The 14,690-nt window shown below is 43.4% G+C and overlaps 1 protein-coding gene across 1 annotated transcript; it reads right to left on the reverse strand.

The window, feature by feature from the left end:
* Positions 1-143: 143 nt before the first annotated feature.
* Positions 144-13,495, reverse strand: LARP6 (La ribonucleoprotein 6, translational regulator). The gene is made up of 3 exons (XM_032779863.2): positions 12,828-13,495; positions 2,278-2,473; positions 144-1,389 (listed from the first exon to the last, which is right to left on the reverse strand). Exons 1-3 carry the CDS (start codon positions 13,418-13,420, stop codon positions 322-324), a joined length of 1,857 nt encoding a protein of 618 aa, XP_032635754.2. The 5' UTR covers positions 13,421-13,495; the 3' UTR covers positions 144-321.
* Between the last annotated feature and the right edge of the window lie 1,195 nt (positions 13,496-14,690).

Below are 14,690 nucleotides of genomic sequence, written 5' to 3' on the forward strand. Positions count from 1 at the left end.
GCTTTGAAATGCTATCATACAACAGCTAAATATTAAGTGTTTACACATTGCTGTTCAGAATCATAGCTTTGCACAAAAATGCAGTTACATAAATTGTTTTAAATACCTGGCATAAAAAACAACATTTCAGTGTCCAGCTCTTTTTACACAAAAAAATATATAAAAATAATGCAGATTAAGTGCAAATACAAGTGAGTCTCTAATGAATACAAAACCTTTAAATATTGACTTCATTCAGTCACTTAAGTGCTAGTCTTTTTACCAGGCTTTGAACAAAAATAAATTGATTTGTGAAACTTGTTTTAAAAAAAAATACAAGATTTATTCATTCTTCATAGGTTTATTCCTTTCACATCCATTATGGAATCCCTTAGTACCATCAGGACCTTTGGGTAACCGCAACACTCCGACAGGTAACCCATCTGCATTTTGTATTTTCCGGGTGAGCACTGGGCTACTTACTGGACTTTTTTCTTGTGTTACAGTTTGAGCTTGTCGTCTTCTCTGAACCCATGGGCTACTAGAAGGTGTAATACTACTATCTGAAGAGTAATCTGCACATTTCTGTGAGATTTCAGGGCTAGTGCTAGGGTTAAGTTTGCCGTCTTCAGCCAGCGGAGACTTCTTGGACACTTTGCGCAGAGAAGATGGGCTATTCCAGGGGCTTGACCTAGGTGAAACATTAGGGCTCAGGTGGTTGTTCTGATAGGTGGTAGGGCTCAACTTGTTAGACGTATTCGTCTTGCGTCCAGACAGTGGAGATGTAGGATTGCTCTCTGGATCAGAAGAGCTGTTTGCTGATGATTCATCCCCAACATACTGAAGTTCCTCAACTCTTTTATTCAGGGATCTATTTTTGTTGAGAGATTTGCTGGGATCTTCATCATGGTTTTTGTCTTTCACAACCTTTTTCTTTGGAGGCTTCATGCCTATCAGGATAACTTTCATGCCAATTTCATTCTTTTCAATACACATGATTTCATGAGCTTTAATTGCTGCATCTACTTCTTCAAACTCTACTATGGCACATTCCTTTGTTCCAACTTGGTTGTATCGATTACTGAATCTCTTGATATCAGGTGGAAGATCCTTACCAGGTTTGAGAATGCGAACTGATGAGATTACACCAAAAGTAACAAAGGTCTTGAGAAGATGCTCCATCATTTTTTCTTGCATGCATCCATTTTCTTGATCCTGGCTCAGAACATGTAGCTCAGATATCAAGTGGATATCATACACAAGCAGCATCTTGCTAGGCAGTGTCTCACTAGCAAACACTGGAACTGGGGTATTTCTTCTAACCTTTCTGCTATCTTCATTCAGCTCAAGAATGTCTGAATACTTCAAGGCATAGGCTGTGATTCTCCAGTCTCTGGTAAGATGTTTTACCTTTAAGAAAAGAGTTACACTTTAATGCAATTCATTAAAACCACCAGAACTATACTGATGCTGTCACTGTGAGCATCAGTAAGATGTTGTGAATCTCCTGTTCCTTTTACATGACTGAGATCAGAGTCATCAACTGCAGACTTACCCAGCCTAAACAAGTCGTCATTTCTGTGGCTATTATATGTCTCTCCAAGAGTTCTTAGAATCTTTCTACTCCCATCTCATCCTAAAGGCATGGTCATGCTGCATATTCAACAGTTGCTTTGCCTGGTGCCTCAAATTCTAAACAGGTAGGCTCCCTTTCTGTCTCATTACCTTATTTTCGTGCTTGATTAAAAAAAAAGAACAATTAAACAGAGTCCCTATCCTCTAATAGTTAAATAGGCACCTCCATAGTGCCTGTCAGGATTATAGGCAAAATATCAGGCCTAGGACCCACAAGTCCTGACTCTCAGGGCACTATAGCTATTGAACCAAACTGTACAGCCAAGTTCTTCAGTCTGTATAGGTTAAAAGACAATCTCTAGTCAGGATGGTGTTGGCTCAAAAAAAAAAAAATCTGTCATTTTAAAAGTCTCTCCCCTAACGCTAGGAGTTCTTAAGGGGGGGAAAAACAGGTTAAGATCTTGCTTGGTAGGAAGGGATGCTTTTTCTAAATTTCTTTCTCCCTTAGGCTTGATGGACTTACACAATTTCTTGGGCAAATCAAGAAGTTCTGTCTTTTGATTATTTATACAACATTTTAGAAGAAAACAACAAATGTAACAGTAGGATGTTAACTGTATCAACCTTTTCATACTGGCCAAAAAAGGCAGCGTGCCATATCTGTTCAATAGCTCACTAAGTTGGATAGAGTAGATTTAAAGGCCCTTCAGAAATGAAACCTACCTTTTTGAAAGACGTGAGTAGCTTAACACTGACATAACCCATCTTATTTCTTCTCACATGCTTTAAGAGGAAGGCATCTTTCTCAAGGTTCTCATCTGAGAAATAATATTCAACCTGTGTTACAAGCTTCTGGATCAGCTCATTATCTGGGGGTTTCCAGTCCTGGTCGAAGTCATCACCATCATTCTCCCCGCCACTAGAACAAAACAATGAGGTCAATTTATAAACTGATCTTAGTCTGGTCACTGCTATCTTACTTTTCATTAGCTTTATCAGCAAACTGCAGATGCTTGTTTAGAGAATGCTGAGTTAGAAATATAAATTTGATTCACTAAACTAAGCAGTTTTAACCCACCCTTCAACTCCAGTGCTGAGTTTTGTTTGGCAATCGATCTTATCAGATTCCATCATCTCCCCTGTACACATGTAACAAACATGAATTTGAGGAAAGGAATGGGGAGAACAAGCTGTTAAATTAGAAACTAAGAATACCAATTTAAAGCACATTAAGTTTCATCACAACAAACAGTTTACTACTCTGAGCAGAAAATGACAGCTATGCCTGTGGGGACAAACATCTAATTTTCACTTGTGACCTAAGCAACCTAAAACAACCAACTCAGAGTGAAAGGGCACATGCATTAACTCACAGAACCACATGGGCACCAGAGCAAAAAGCAGACCTTTTTGTCAAATTATTTGATAAACAATGAGTTGGTTCAGTCAGTTCTCCCCCTGCAGTAGGATGCTTGTTCAGAGAGGGAATCTTTCCAGTCAGCCTAAGGAGCCAAAGTTCTCAGCTAATGGTAAGAGCAGATATCGCAGAACAATGAGTCATGTACTTTAGCGTTCCACAAACACTGCACCACAAGTCCAAGTCTTCAGCCAGCTTCTAACAAAATAAGATGTTGGTGCTATGCAAAGCTTATTTATCTATCATTGCTTCTTTTTTCCATCTGAAGCTGCTAAAAAAAATTACTGTAGATTTTTTCTTGTGAGGACAGTTGCATAACAAGCAATGAGCCAGAAAACAGTATCCTAACAACCTGCAGTGAACAAATGTAGTTGATATATTAAAGCTAGGATTCCAGCAAGCATTTAAACATTGAACAGGAATAAGAGGGTTATATTTTATGCATTTGAAATGTTATTTCCATACCAAACAAAGGCACATATGCTAACCATACAACAGAGAGAGGCTAGAGCTGACAGTTTCAGATCCATGGTTTTGGGACAGGATGCATTCTTCTTCTGTGTCCATCTTATTATTTTTGGATGTGTACAAACAAGTAATAATTTAAAGTGCCTTCCCCCTGCTACCCCTTGGGAGAGACCTGCCAAAGTCTGACTCTTTGCCTAAAGTTCTCTAGTTAACAAGTCATCACCTCTGTTGGACATCTCATCCAAAATAGTAATTCTTAATCCAGGGCACACTTCTCATGGACCGCTGTCCCTTTACCATTCTCAATGCCTGTAATTAGAAGTACAAATCTGGGCAAATTAAGTGACCACATGTCATTGGGGCAAACTGCTCAATCCAACAGTACATTTCTAGAAGTTATATCAAGGTTCACAGAAATTTAATACATAATTATACATGGGATATCCAGGTACAGCTATGTGTCTTATTTATTAAAGACCTGATTTGCAGTGGGGCCTCATCCTGGAATTTACTTGAGTCCACAGCCTCCTGGATACATTTTAGATTTAAATAAAAATGCCTACCCAAAAAGCTGTTTAGCACTATAAATCGCAATGACCATAAAAATAGATGTATTGATAAGTTAACTCAGCCACCCAAGTAATTCAAATCAACAGAAAAGGCCCCTAGAACATCCCCTGTTCCTTCCCCCCAAATTGTATTTGGCTTCTGCAACAAGCCCCAAATATGATCATATTCATGCTATTGTGGACCAATGGAGCGTCCTGGGGTTTTCACAGGGGTGCCCTTTGTTGGCTGCTCACTCTTAGGGTAAGAGGGAACACTGCTTGTGCACTTACTTGCCTGACTGAGACAGCCCATCACTTGCAAATGCAATCTTGAGGCACCACTGTCTGTACCCACCAAGAGATTTAATCATATGAAGATTGCGGTTTTGTATACAAAGGTTCTACTTGGGTCAGTGGAGTTTGCACACATTATTTACTTACTGCTCACTCAGTGGTGGACACAAAGTCAAGCCCCTAGAATAATATACTGGAACAATTCTAAAAAGTCTCCATATTTTAAGACCCTTTTAGCCAGCTAGGTGATATTGGAAGTACAATTGAAAAGGGCAGGGGGAAGAGATAGAGAATTCTTGTTTGAAAGCTAGGTCTTAAGCAGGTGGCCATGAGGATAATAAACAAAATTTTGTGCCCTTTTAGTAGAGTTACTTTTAGATAGGCACAGCAGAGGGGGATGGAAAGGAAAACTTAGTAGCATCCTAGTCCAAAGAATTGACTCCCACTTTGTCACTAAAGATACAGAAAGTTATTTCATTTAATTAGAATCTGGATTTTTAACTCTATCCATATCTTCACTTGGCTACCACTTTGGAATTATTTTATCTTTAAATTTTAAGTACAAAACATAGCTATCAAGGTTTTTTTTGAAGCAATTTTATTAGCATGGACATTAATCTTAACTCAATAGTTGCAAATGTGGGAAGAAAATCTGAGAAGAGCCTCATACTTCAAAAAATCTTTTCATATACAAAGGTCAGTACCACCCCCACGATATCAAAACCCTGAATTCATGCTAACTGGTCCCATTTTCCCTTTTCTCTCAGGTATTAGGTATATGCCAGAAGCAGGATACCTCATTTCCTGATGCATTGGTCTGAGCTATACTGCACTGCTAGTTCTATCCACCTCAAATGCCAGATGCCTTTTCAATTCAGTTTGACAAGACTGTTTCACTTGGCACATTAAGTTTACAAGGTTTAGAATTTTTAGCTCTAATTTTCTATAAAATACCAAATGTTGGCATTTCTATTTACAGCCAGCTTCCTGCACTTGTTCTGGTGATCATAACCTGAAGAAATCACCATTTTCATATCAAAAAAATAAAAATATTAAAAGGTTCAGGAATCAATATTAGAAGGTCAAGAGGATTTTATGTGAGAAACAAGTGTCTTAATAGATGTATAATGTCTACAACTTGCACTGAGTGTTTCTCTTTCTTTGGATATCTGCTTGGGCAGAATGAAAAACAAACTTATTTAGGTTGTGACTCATCTGGAGATTACTCATACAGGAAACCAAATGCATCTGTGCACTGCGGGTAGAATGTGTCCTCTGGATATCAAAACTCATAGGACTATCAATATTAAGCTGTTTGGATACATTTTCTAACCTTTTGACAAACCTCAGTGAAATCTCATTTGAAAGTGACACTGCACTACAGTAATAAGCTGTGTATGGTAACAGCAAAATTAAAAGCACTGAACTGAGGTGCCACTGCCTTAGTCACTGAAGACAATACGAGTTCGGTATCTATTTAAATGGATTCAGGATTCAGCTCCAAGTAGCGGGAGCAGACTAATTACTGCCTTGCAAGTTGCAAAACTTTCCTTTCTAAAGCACTATTTTAGACAGTCGTATCATCACAAAACATTCACCTTTCAGGCTGAAGATTTCCAGCCTTAGTCTGTACCCCATTTTTAAATTTGAGCAAAACCAAATAAGCTGTTTTTGCATAAGGGGAGGAAAACATTAGAAAAATATTTGTGTAACCTTTTTAAACTACCTATCAGACAAAATAGCCAAGGATTGAATATTGCGATTTGCCTGGAAATAGTCTGCAATGAGGTGTTCTCTGCCTTGACCCAGAGGAAATTGGTTTTTCAGTTGCTACGTTACAAGAGCCTCACTTTGCAAACTGAAAGTACTGTGATGATTTGGAGAATCGGTCTATACAATTTGATTCTGGTTGATGATGTGAAGCTCTTCTTAGGAAAACTGCTGTATCATGCAATGTGTCGGTCTACGGGTACGTCTACGCTACAGGGTCTGTACTGGTATAGCTACCTCCCTGTAGCAAAGCTGACATAACCTCATAGCATAGACGCAACCTACGCTGATGGAAGGGGTTTTTCTATCAGTGCAGGAACGCAACCTTCCTGAACGACGGTAGCTATATCAACGGAAGCATTCTTCCATCTGCACAACTGCAGCTACAGCTGGGCTGATTGGCATAGGTTTGTCAGTCAGGGTTTGGAGTTTTCACACCCTCTGACCAGCATAGTTATGTTAACCTAACTTAAGCGTAGAACAGGCTTAAGTATATCGCCATAGGCCCACAAGGCTTGTTGCATATCCCTCCTAGACAAGAGACAGTGCCAATCATTAGAACTCAGTGGAAACACCTGAATGACAATGGGTTGGCTGAGGCTGGGAGAAACTTTCTTCTTACATGTCTGCAGGGTTCTGGCACTTGGAGACTCAAGTTCCCAAACAAGGCAAAAGCCTAGTCTACACTTAATTTAGACTGATGTAGCTACATCACTCGGGGGCTACAAAAAATTCACCCTCCTGTGTACTGTAGTTAAGCTGACCTAACCCTTGTGTAGATGCAGCTAAGTCAACAGAAGAATTTGTCCATCAGCCCAGCTAAGGCTGCTCAGGGAGATGGATTACCTAGATCTACATTGATAGAAAGATAATTTATGTCCATATAGGAAGCCTTTATGCCATAGTCCTGCAGTGGGACAGGTACAGTGCTGCAACTTTGCTGCTGTAGCATCCATGGCACAAATGTTTAAAAAGGACTCACGGTAACAAGCCTCAGAGCCATACAGGAACCTTTAGGAAGGAGAGGAAGAGATGAGCATATTCTCATGGGTGGCAGTGATTTATTTGCAGGGCCAAGGTCAGAGAAAGCAAGCTGACCTAAAGATTGCAGCAAAAGTCAAAGTAGGGGCTGCAGCAACTATAGGACACCAGCCCCAGGAAAGCTCCAGAATGGAGAGAAAACTGACACAGGGAAATTAATGTAGGGTTTCTAATTTTTGTACAAGGCCACCCAAAGGATTCAGGGGGCCTGGGGGTCTTCGGCGGCAGGGCAGTCCTTCTGCTCCAGGACCCACTGCCGAAGTGCCCCAAAGACCCGCAGCGGGGCCCTCCACTGCCGAATTACCGCTGAAGACCAGGCACTTCGGAGGCGGGTCCCACTTCGGCAGTAATTCGGCGGCGGGGGGTCCTCCCTGCCACCGAAGACCTGGAGTGGAAGAAGCTCTGGGGGCTCGGGCCAGTGAGTTTTTGCGGGGGGCCCCCAGAGCGAGTGAAGAATCCCGCTCCAAAAGCCTTGAAATTCTCATGGGGGGGCCCCCTGTCAGACCCAGGGCCTGGGGCAAATTGCCCCACTTGCTGCCCCCCGCCCCCCCCGGCGGCCCTGTTTTTGTACAGATCTGTGCATTTCTTCTGCAATTAAAGAGGTGGTGGTGTTTTGTTTTGGTTTTTTTTTTTTTTGGAATCTTGTGCAATCTGTTACATCTATTATATTCCCCCTTTGAAAAGGTAAACTGCAGACCCAGAACACTCACATGGTTGGAGTTCTCAGAGAGGGTGAACATCTGTATTATATTATAATTGTGATATTGCAATTAGACTACAGAAATCAGCACACAGAATGGGTTTAGCCATAGCTTATCAATTTCCTGGTTTTTTAGTGCTTAACTACGCTGTCCAATTTCTCTTGACATATTAGATGGCACTTAATGTCAAACAGCTTTTACACTTGAGTATTCCTTTGTATTTTAAAGTTGTCTTCCTATTCATCATAGAAATAAAAATGTAATTTAAAGTTAACTTGAAAATAAGTTAAAACTAACTAGATTTCAGGTACTAAACCTGTCTATGGTCCTTGGCCAACTTTCGTGATTCTATTTTTTTAAAGTGTTTCATGCAAACAGTAAACTGACTTTCTAAAGACTATCAAATGAATAAACTAAAAGCATATGGCATAGGGCAGATGAATAATGGCACAGGGATTTAGAGCAGAGAGAAGTTGCCTTTCAGCTATAGTAATTTTGGGTGTTGGCATGAACAAAAGTAGGTAAATTCAAAGAGTAATATTTTGGTTTGACTGTCTAAGCCATGCTGTCCCCATAGTCTATTAAATATAGATACTATCAAGTTACAATAATTATAAAGCATTGAGGGGAACTAATGTCAATGCACATTTTAAATGTTCATATTTTGCTGCTAGTTAAGTGGTCAGAAGCTTTCAATTGTATTACCAAAAAGCACACACAACTTGTAACTGTTGATTGCTGAGTTATTAAATTAGTTCTATTTAAATTATGACTCTTAGAGAGAGCTTTCTCTACACAAGTTAAATAGCTAAGTGGTAATCCTGGATTACATCATTTTAATGGCTAGAGGTTAATCTCCAAGATTACAAACCAGTGCTCAGAAATAACTAACCAGTAATGTGATTACTGTGTTTCTACTTCTAAAGAAATAGTCTTCTAATTCAACATTCCATTCCATTCGGCATCACTCCTAGTGCAAAAGTTATCCTTCATCCAAAGCTTTCTGCTTTTTGCAGCTTTCCTGGCACCAAATGAGGGATCAGTTATGAGCCTCAATTCCCCTTTTCACTCCATTCCTCTCTTTTACCACTGCACAGCCCACTTCATTGGAGAGTTGTCATAAACATACAGCTAAAGGTAGCATAAAATCCCTCCTTTACCTGTAAAGGGTTAAGAAGCTCAAATAACCTGGTTGGCACCTGACCAAAAGGACCAATAAGGTGAGAAGATACCTTCCCCCACAGATTTGAAAGTTTCTGGTTTTGTTCTCTTTGTGTGTTCTCTCTGGGTCAGCGAGGAACCAGGGCAGGTAAAATACATATCCAAAAGCCATACCTGAACTAAGCATCTAAGATTACAAACTGTAAGTAAAAGGAAGGAAATGCATTAGATTATCTCTTTTGTTTTAGCTTGTGAATTTTCTCTAGGCTAAGAGGGAGGTTTGTTTATTTTTTTTGGTAACTTTAGTGTTTTGCCTAGAGGGGAATCCTCTGTTTTGAATCTGATTACCCTGTAAAATTACCTTCCATCCTGATTTTACAGAGGTGCTTCTTTTACTTTTTCTTTATAATAAAGTTCTGCTTTTAAGAACCTGATTGATTTTAGTGTCCAAAAAACCAAAGGGCTGGTCTGTGCGCCCTTGTTAACCTATTTGGTTGGTATATTATTCTCAAGCCTCCCCAGGAAAGGGGGTAAAAGGGCTTTGGGGGATATTTTGGGGGAACAGGAACTCCAAGTGGTCCTTTTCCTAAGTCTTTGTCTAACTCACTTGGTGGTGGCAGCGATACTGTTCCAAGGACAAGGAAGAATTTGTGCCAGGGAAGTTTTTAACTTAAGCTAACAGAGATAAGCGTAGTGGGTCTTTCATGCAGGTCCCCACATCTGTACCCTAGAGTTCAGAGTGGGGAGGGAACCTTGACAGGGGTCAACAAGAACTAAACTGTGGTCCTTGTCTACTTACAAAACTTGTACTGCCTTAACCATACTAGTTATACTAGTATAGTTAAAGTAGCACAATCCGAATGTGGATATGGTTATACCAGTATAAAGCATCCATGCCTGGGGCCTGTAGCAGTATAACTATATTGGGTAAAATATCCCCCACCCCTCCTTAACCAACAGTTATACTTATAAAAGTGGTTTAGACCAGGTCTTGCTCAGTTATGAATTTTAAGTTGTCAGCTCTTATGGTGCCCCTCCGGCCAACAGCATTTCCTTGCCAATTTTTGGCACTGTATAGGCCTCCCTGTACATACCAACTTTTCACCACTGCCATCTCCCCACAGTGTATTTGCCTTTGGCTTTCCACTCTCACAGACCTGAAGGTGAACTGAACTAAGGACTAGTCTGGATTTCATTGCAATGCTTAGCCCAACAGTTCCATTAAAATGAACAAGATGGATCACAAGGGAACCTGTAACAGTGTAAGTAATTTTAATACTGCTCACTATTTAATTAAAATATATAAACAAGTTTAAATGTATTTACATCATTAACAGGTTGGCATTTTAGCTAAATACCTAATCCAATACTATATACATACACACAAATGCCAAATACCAAACTAGAAATGACAACCAACTAGTTTAGGGGAGTTATAACTGCAACATTTAGCCATCTCTAACACATCAAGCATAGTAGTGGTAGCATGTGAGGGAATAAATACAACATATTTCTTCCATCCATGATTAACTGGATTAGCCTACAACTCACACAGGCCTCATCTATAGTAGGGGAAATGTTTTTACAGCGTGGTAGCTAACACACTGTAAAATCCTAATGCAGACAGGGCAAGTTTGTAGTCTTACAATCAGCTAAATCAAAGCAAACATCTTTTTTGACACAGCATAAAACATACCCACAGACCTTGCTTACAACCACAATGGCATTATCTATCCTGAAAAAATGAACAGTGTTATTCTGTACACATACAAGTTGTATTGGTTTAACTAGACCAGCTCAGCGCCCTTATGTGCACACAGTTATACTGGAATGGCTTATTCCTGTAGGGGAAGAAGAACAAATTATAGTGGTATGAAACACTTTTATACTAGTATAACTGTTTCTACACTAGGGGGTGTACTAGTGTAACTATCAGTAAAAAACCTCACATCCTTAACAGAAACAGTTATACTAGTTAATCACCACTTAGCCCCAAGTCAGTCATGTTTAAAAATGTATTAGCTAGTCACACCATAGCCCTCTCTCCCATCTATAATAAAATCTGCACAGATGATACTTCCTAAAAGCAGTCTGATTGTCACAATAGTATAGACAAGTGCATACTGCACTCCTTACATTATCAGCAATCCTCAAAAGATCATTATAGCCACAATACAGGAAGATGACTGTGCCTACCTAAGCCTTCATTATTACAGAACAGGATTTAATGTCAGGACAAGAAACGAGTAGCAGACAGAAGCCCTTCTGATTTCCAAAGAAGAGAGTTTTGCTATGTGCATCCAGCACACCACCTGGCAGGAATGCCCCTGCTCATTACTACAGCTTTAATCTGAAGTAAAGTCATTGGATTGAGCTGTTGCGAGGCCTTTGATTCATTTATTTCTAGAGTAACTCCTTGTTGGGAGTGGCCAGTGCATCACACTCCAGAAAGAGACTGTGACAATCTAATTGTGGTAATGAACAATTCTGGACATAGCTTCCAATCTCAGCAGCACACCATGTAGCGCTAATGTTTTGAGGCAACATTAAGGACTGGATTGGTTCTAATCCTCCTTTCTCCTCCAATCCTGGGTGAACTCTGCCATGTAAACATCACCCACTCAATCAGATTAGCAAAATCCTCCAGTTCAGAAGGAAATATCTAATCCATGATTTATATGAGAAGTTTGCTAGGTGAGTACTGCAGAGGGGAAAGGATATAGAGTCATGTTTAGAGATATTTCACCCTCTTAGTGTCCAATAACCTCCCCCGCAAAGAAATGTATTTGCTCTCTCTATTCATGCATTGCAATATATTGGCAAAAGATAATTTGGATCCACAGTTTCCAAACTTGTGCATGATTTCCCCCCATATTCCTTATTTAAGCCACTGAAGACCCCCAGAGCACAGGTTTTGCCAACCAGCAGGAAGGAGGGCTGCATTTCTATGAGTGTAAGGGTAGTTAAGCTCCAGGGAAGGTTGTGGAATCTCCATCACTGGAGGTCTTTACAACAGGTTGGACAAACACTTGTCAAAGATGGTCTGGGTTTACTAGGTCCTCCCTCTGCAGGAGGCTGGATTAACTGACCTTTCCAGGTCCCTCCCTTCCAGCCCTACATTGCTCTGATTGACCCAGAGAGCTGGGAAATGCAATCTGGCAACTAACTACACCTTCAGAGACGTTTGGCTTTCCTACAATAGTTTTGCATGGGAATCTCTCCAGCAGGGTTCAGAAGGGGACTCCAGCACCTCTGCCGAATGGTGTAGGGGAGAGGTCACCTCCTCCAGCCACTGCCCACGGCTCCTCCCCTACCTCGGGTTTCCAGCGCTAGTAAACCTGACCCACCAGTCCAGCCCCCTCCCCCTCGAATTGCCAGATCAGCCAGGGATCCCTCTCCCCCGCGCCTCAGCCCCAAGACAAGCCTCCCGCAGGCGCCGCGCCGCCCCGCCCCGCCAGACACGCCTCCAGTAATGCGCATGTGTCTTCGGGGGCGGGGGCAGCCGCTGCCTGATGCGACTTCCATCGCAAGTTACACCAAGTTTCCTATTGGACAAGCGGCTATTCCCGAACCTTCATTGCATCAGGCGCTGACCACCCCCTTGCAGCGCCGCTGCTGCCACCCCTCTCCCCCGCAGGCCCGTCTCCTACGGCGCTCGACCCCAAGGGGGAGCAGGACCAGACACCCCGCCCGGGTTTAACACCCCACGGGGCGGGGCAGCCTCCCAAGCCGCAGGGCCCCGCAGGGCGCGGCCGGCAGGATGGGTTCCCCGAGGCAGGCACTAATTGCCCCCGCTCGTCCCGGGCTCCCCAGCACAGCTCCCGAGCCAGGGGCCGGGCTGGGCGCCGCTCACATCCCGGGGCAGCGCTGTACCTAGATTTCCCATATCTGCCGGAGTCATCCTCGCTACAGCTGCCCCCGCCCAGCAGGGTCAGACCCGGGGCTCTGCCGTCTTCCTCCTCCTCCTCCTCCGGGATGGCCACTCGGATCCGCACCGGGCCGCTCCCCAGCTTCCCCGCGCCTGCCTCCCCGACCTGGTTCGGGGCGCCGCCGGGCCCGTCCTCCAGAGGCTCCGGGCTCCGCTTGGCGACCCCGGGCTGCTCCGAATCGGAGCCCTGGGGGCACCCTGGCGGTAGCTCGGCCATGGGACTCTGGTGCGAAGGGGGCGTCGGTGGCCGGTGCCAGGGCAGAGCCTGCCAGAGGCGGCGGAGCCTAGCGAGCAGCGATGCCGCCGGGCTGCCTGCAGCCGCCGTCGCCTTCTCGTCCCGCCGCTGCTGCCGCGCCTCTGAGCCAGTCAGCGCCGCTGCGGCGCCCCCAACTCCAGACCCCTCCTGCTCTTGGGCGGCCGGCCCCCGCCTACCTTCGCGGGGAGCCGGGGGGCCGGGCCAGCGCTCCCCCTCCGCCGCTCCCCCGGGCAGTAGCAGGCAGAGGAGGTAGCGGAGCCAGGCGCTGAGGAGCGCGTACATGGCCGCCCCGGCTTGAGCCTAGTGTAGAGGAGGAGGAAGGCTGCCCGACGGGGCTTTTATACGCGGGGTCGGGGCGCCGGGCTGAACGCACGCCCCTGGTGAGGCAAAAGGGGATGGGGGGGCACAAACTCTCGATCTCGAGCTACTGGGGGAGTCTGCTAGTGGGGCCGGGACCCCTCTCATCCCACCCAGGGAAGGCTCGGGGGGTGTCCCTGGACGTGGGATCCGGGGAGGACCCCCCTCGGAACAGAATCTCACCCCTGTGGGCCCCTGTTTCAGGCAGGCATGGAGTAGACCTCTCCCCATGTTGGAGAAGGACTCCGCTGGGTGAGTTTCCATGAGACGGAACTCACTCCTCATTTGTCGGGGCAGGAAAAGGGTTTTTGCGCTCTTCTAAAGCAGAGTCACGGTTTTGCCAGCCTTCTCCTAGTCACACCCTCTGTAATACCCCTATCTATGCAGGAGGAGGCTTGGGAATTCCCTTCATCCAAGCTAGTAGGGTGACCAAACCTCGATATTATCAGAACCCTCCTGATATTAGGGGGTTTATTTTATATACACAACTATAATCCCCTGGCCCTGAAAAAAAAAATCTTGATTTTTTGCATTTGCTAGCTGGCCGCTCTGCAATCTAACAACGTTCAGTGGCTTCCAGGCCTGGGAATATGTGATATCCCAAGGTCAATTTGGGCCTGAGAAGGGTAGATGGAGGGATGGCAAGCTACTCAAACTCAGTCACTGGATGTTTCTGCCAAAATTAGTATCAGCCAAATAATGTTATTTTATCTGTTGCCAGTAGATTTCAGAGTTAACATTTCAGTAAGATGACTGGCATCCATTCACACTTCTTTCCCAGGTGTTATTTTCAGGTATCTGAAGAAAGTGCTGCATCAGGTCAAAATAGATTATCTCAGCAACCATAAGAGGTAGGCATTTCTTTTTTCAAAATTTAATTTCATTAGAAAGTGATTGGCCATCAGGGAAGTGCAGCTGTAAGAGTTCACTATATTCCAGTTGGACTTCTGATGATCTTCTGTCTATTCCTTGATTTGGATTCTTATGTGCTAAATATATTACAACATGCTGTTTATCTTAGAAAACATCTTTGAGAGCTTAATGTGATTTTTTTGCATCTAATAACTTCATAAAGAAATCACTGCATGCAATGCATAGCTTCCAGAGTATAATGTGAATGTTATACAAAGAAGTTTATGGTAACTATGAACAGCTTAAAAGAACTAATGTGGCATTGTCTTCTTCCTGTATTTCA

This window comes from Chelonoidis abingdonii, chromosome 9, assembly GCF_003597395.2.
Source record: "Chelonoidis abingdonii isolate Lonesome George chromosome 9, CheloAbing_2.0, whole genome shotgun sequence".
In the NCBI taxonomy this organism is placed as follows: Eukaryota; Metazoa; Chordata; order Testudines; family Testudinidae; genus Chelonoidis; species Chelonoidis abingdonii.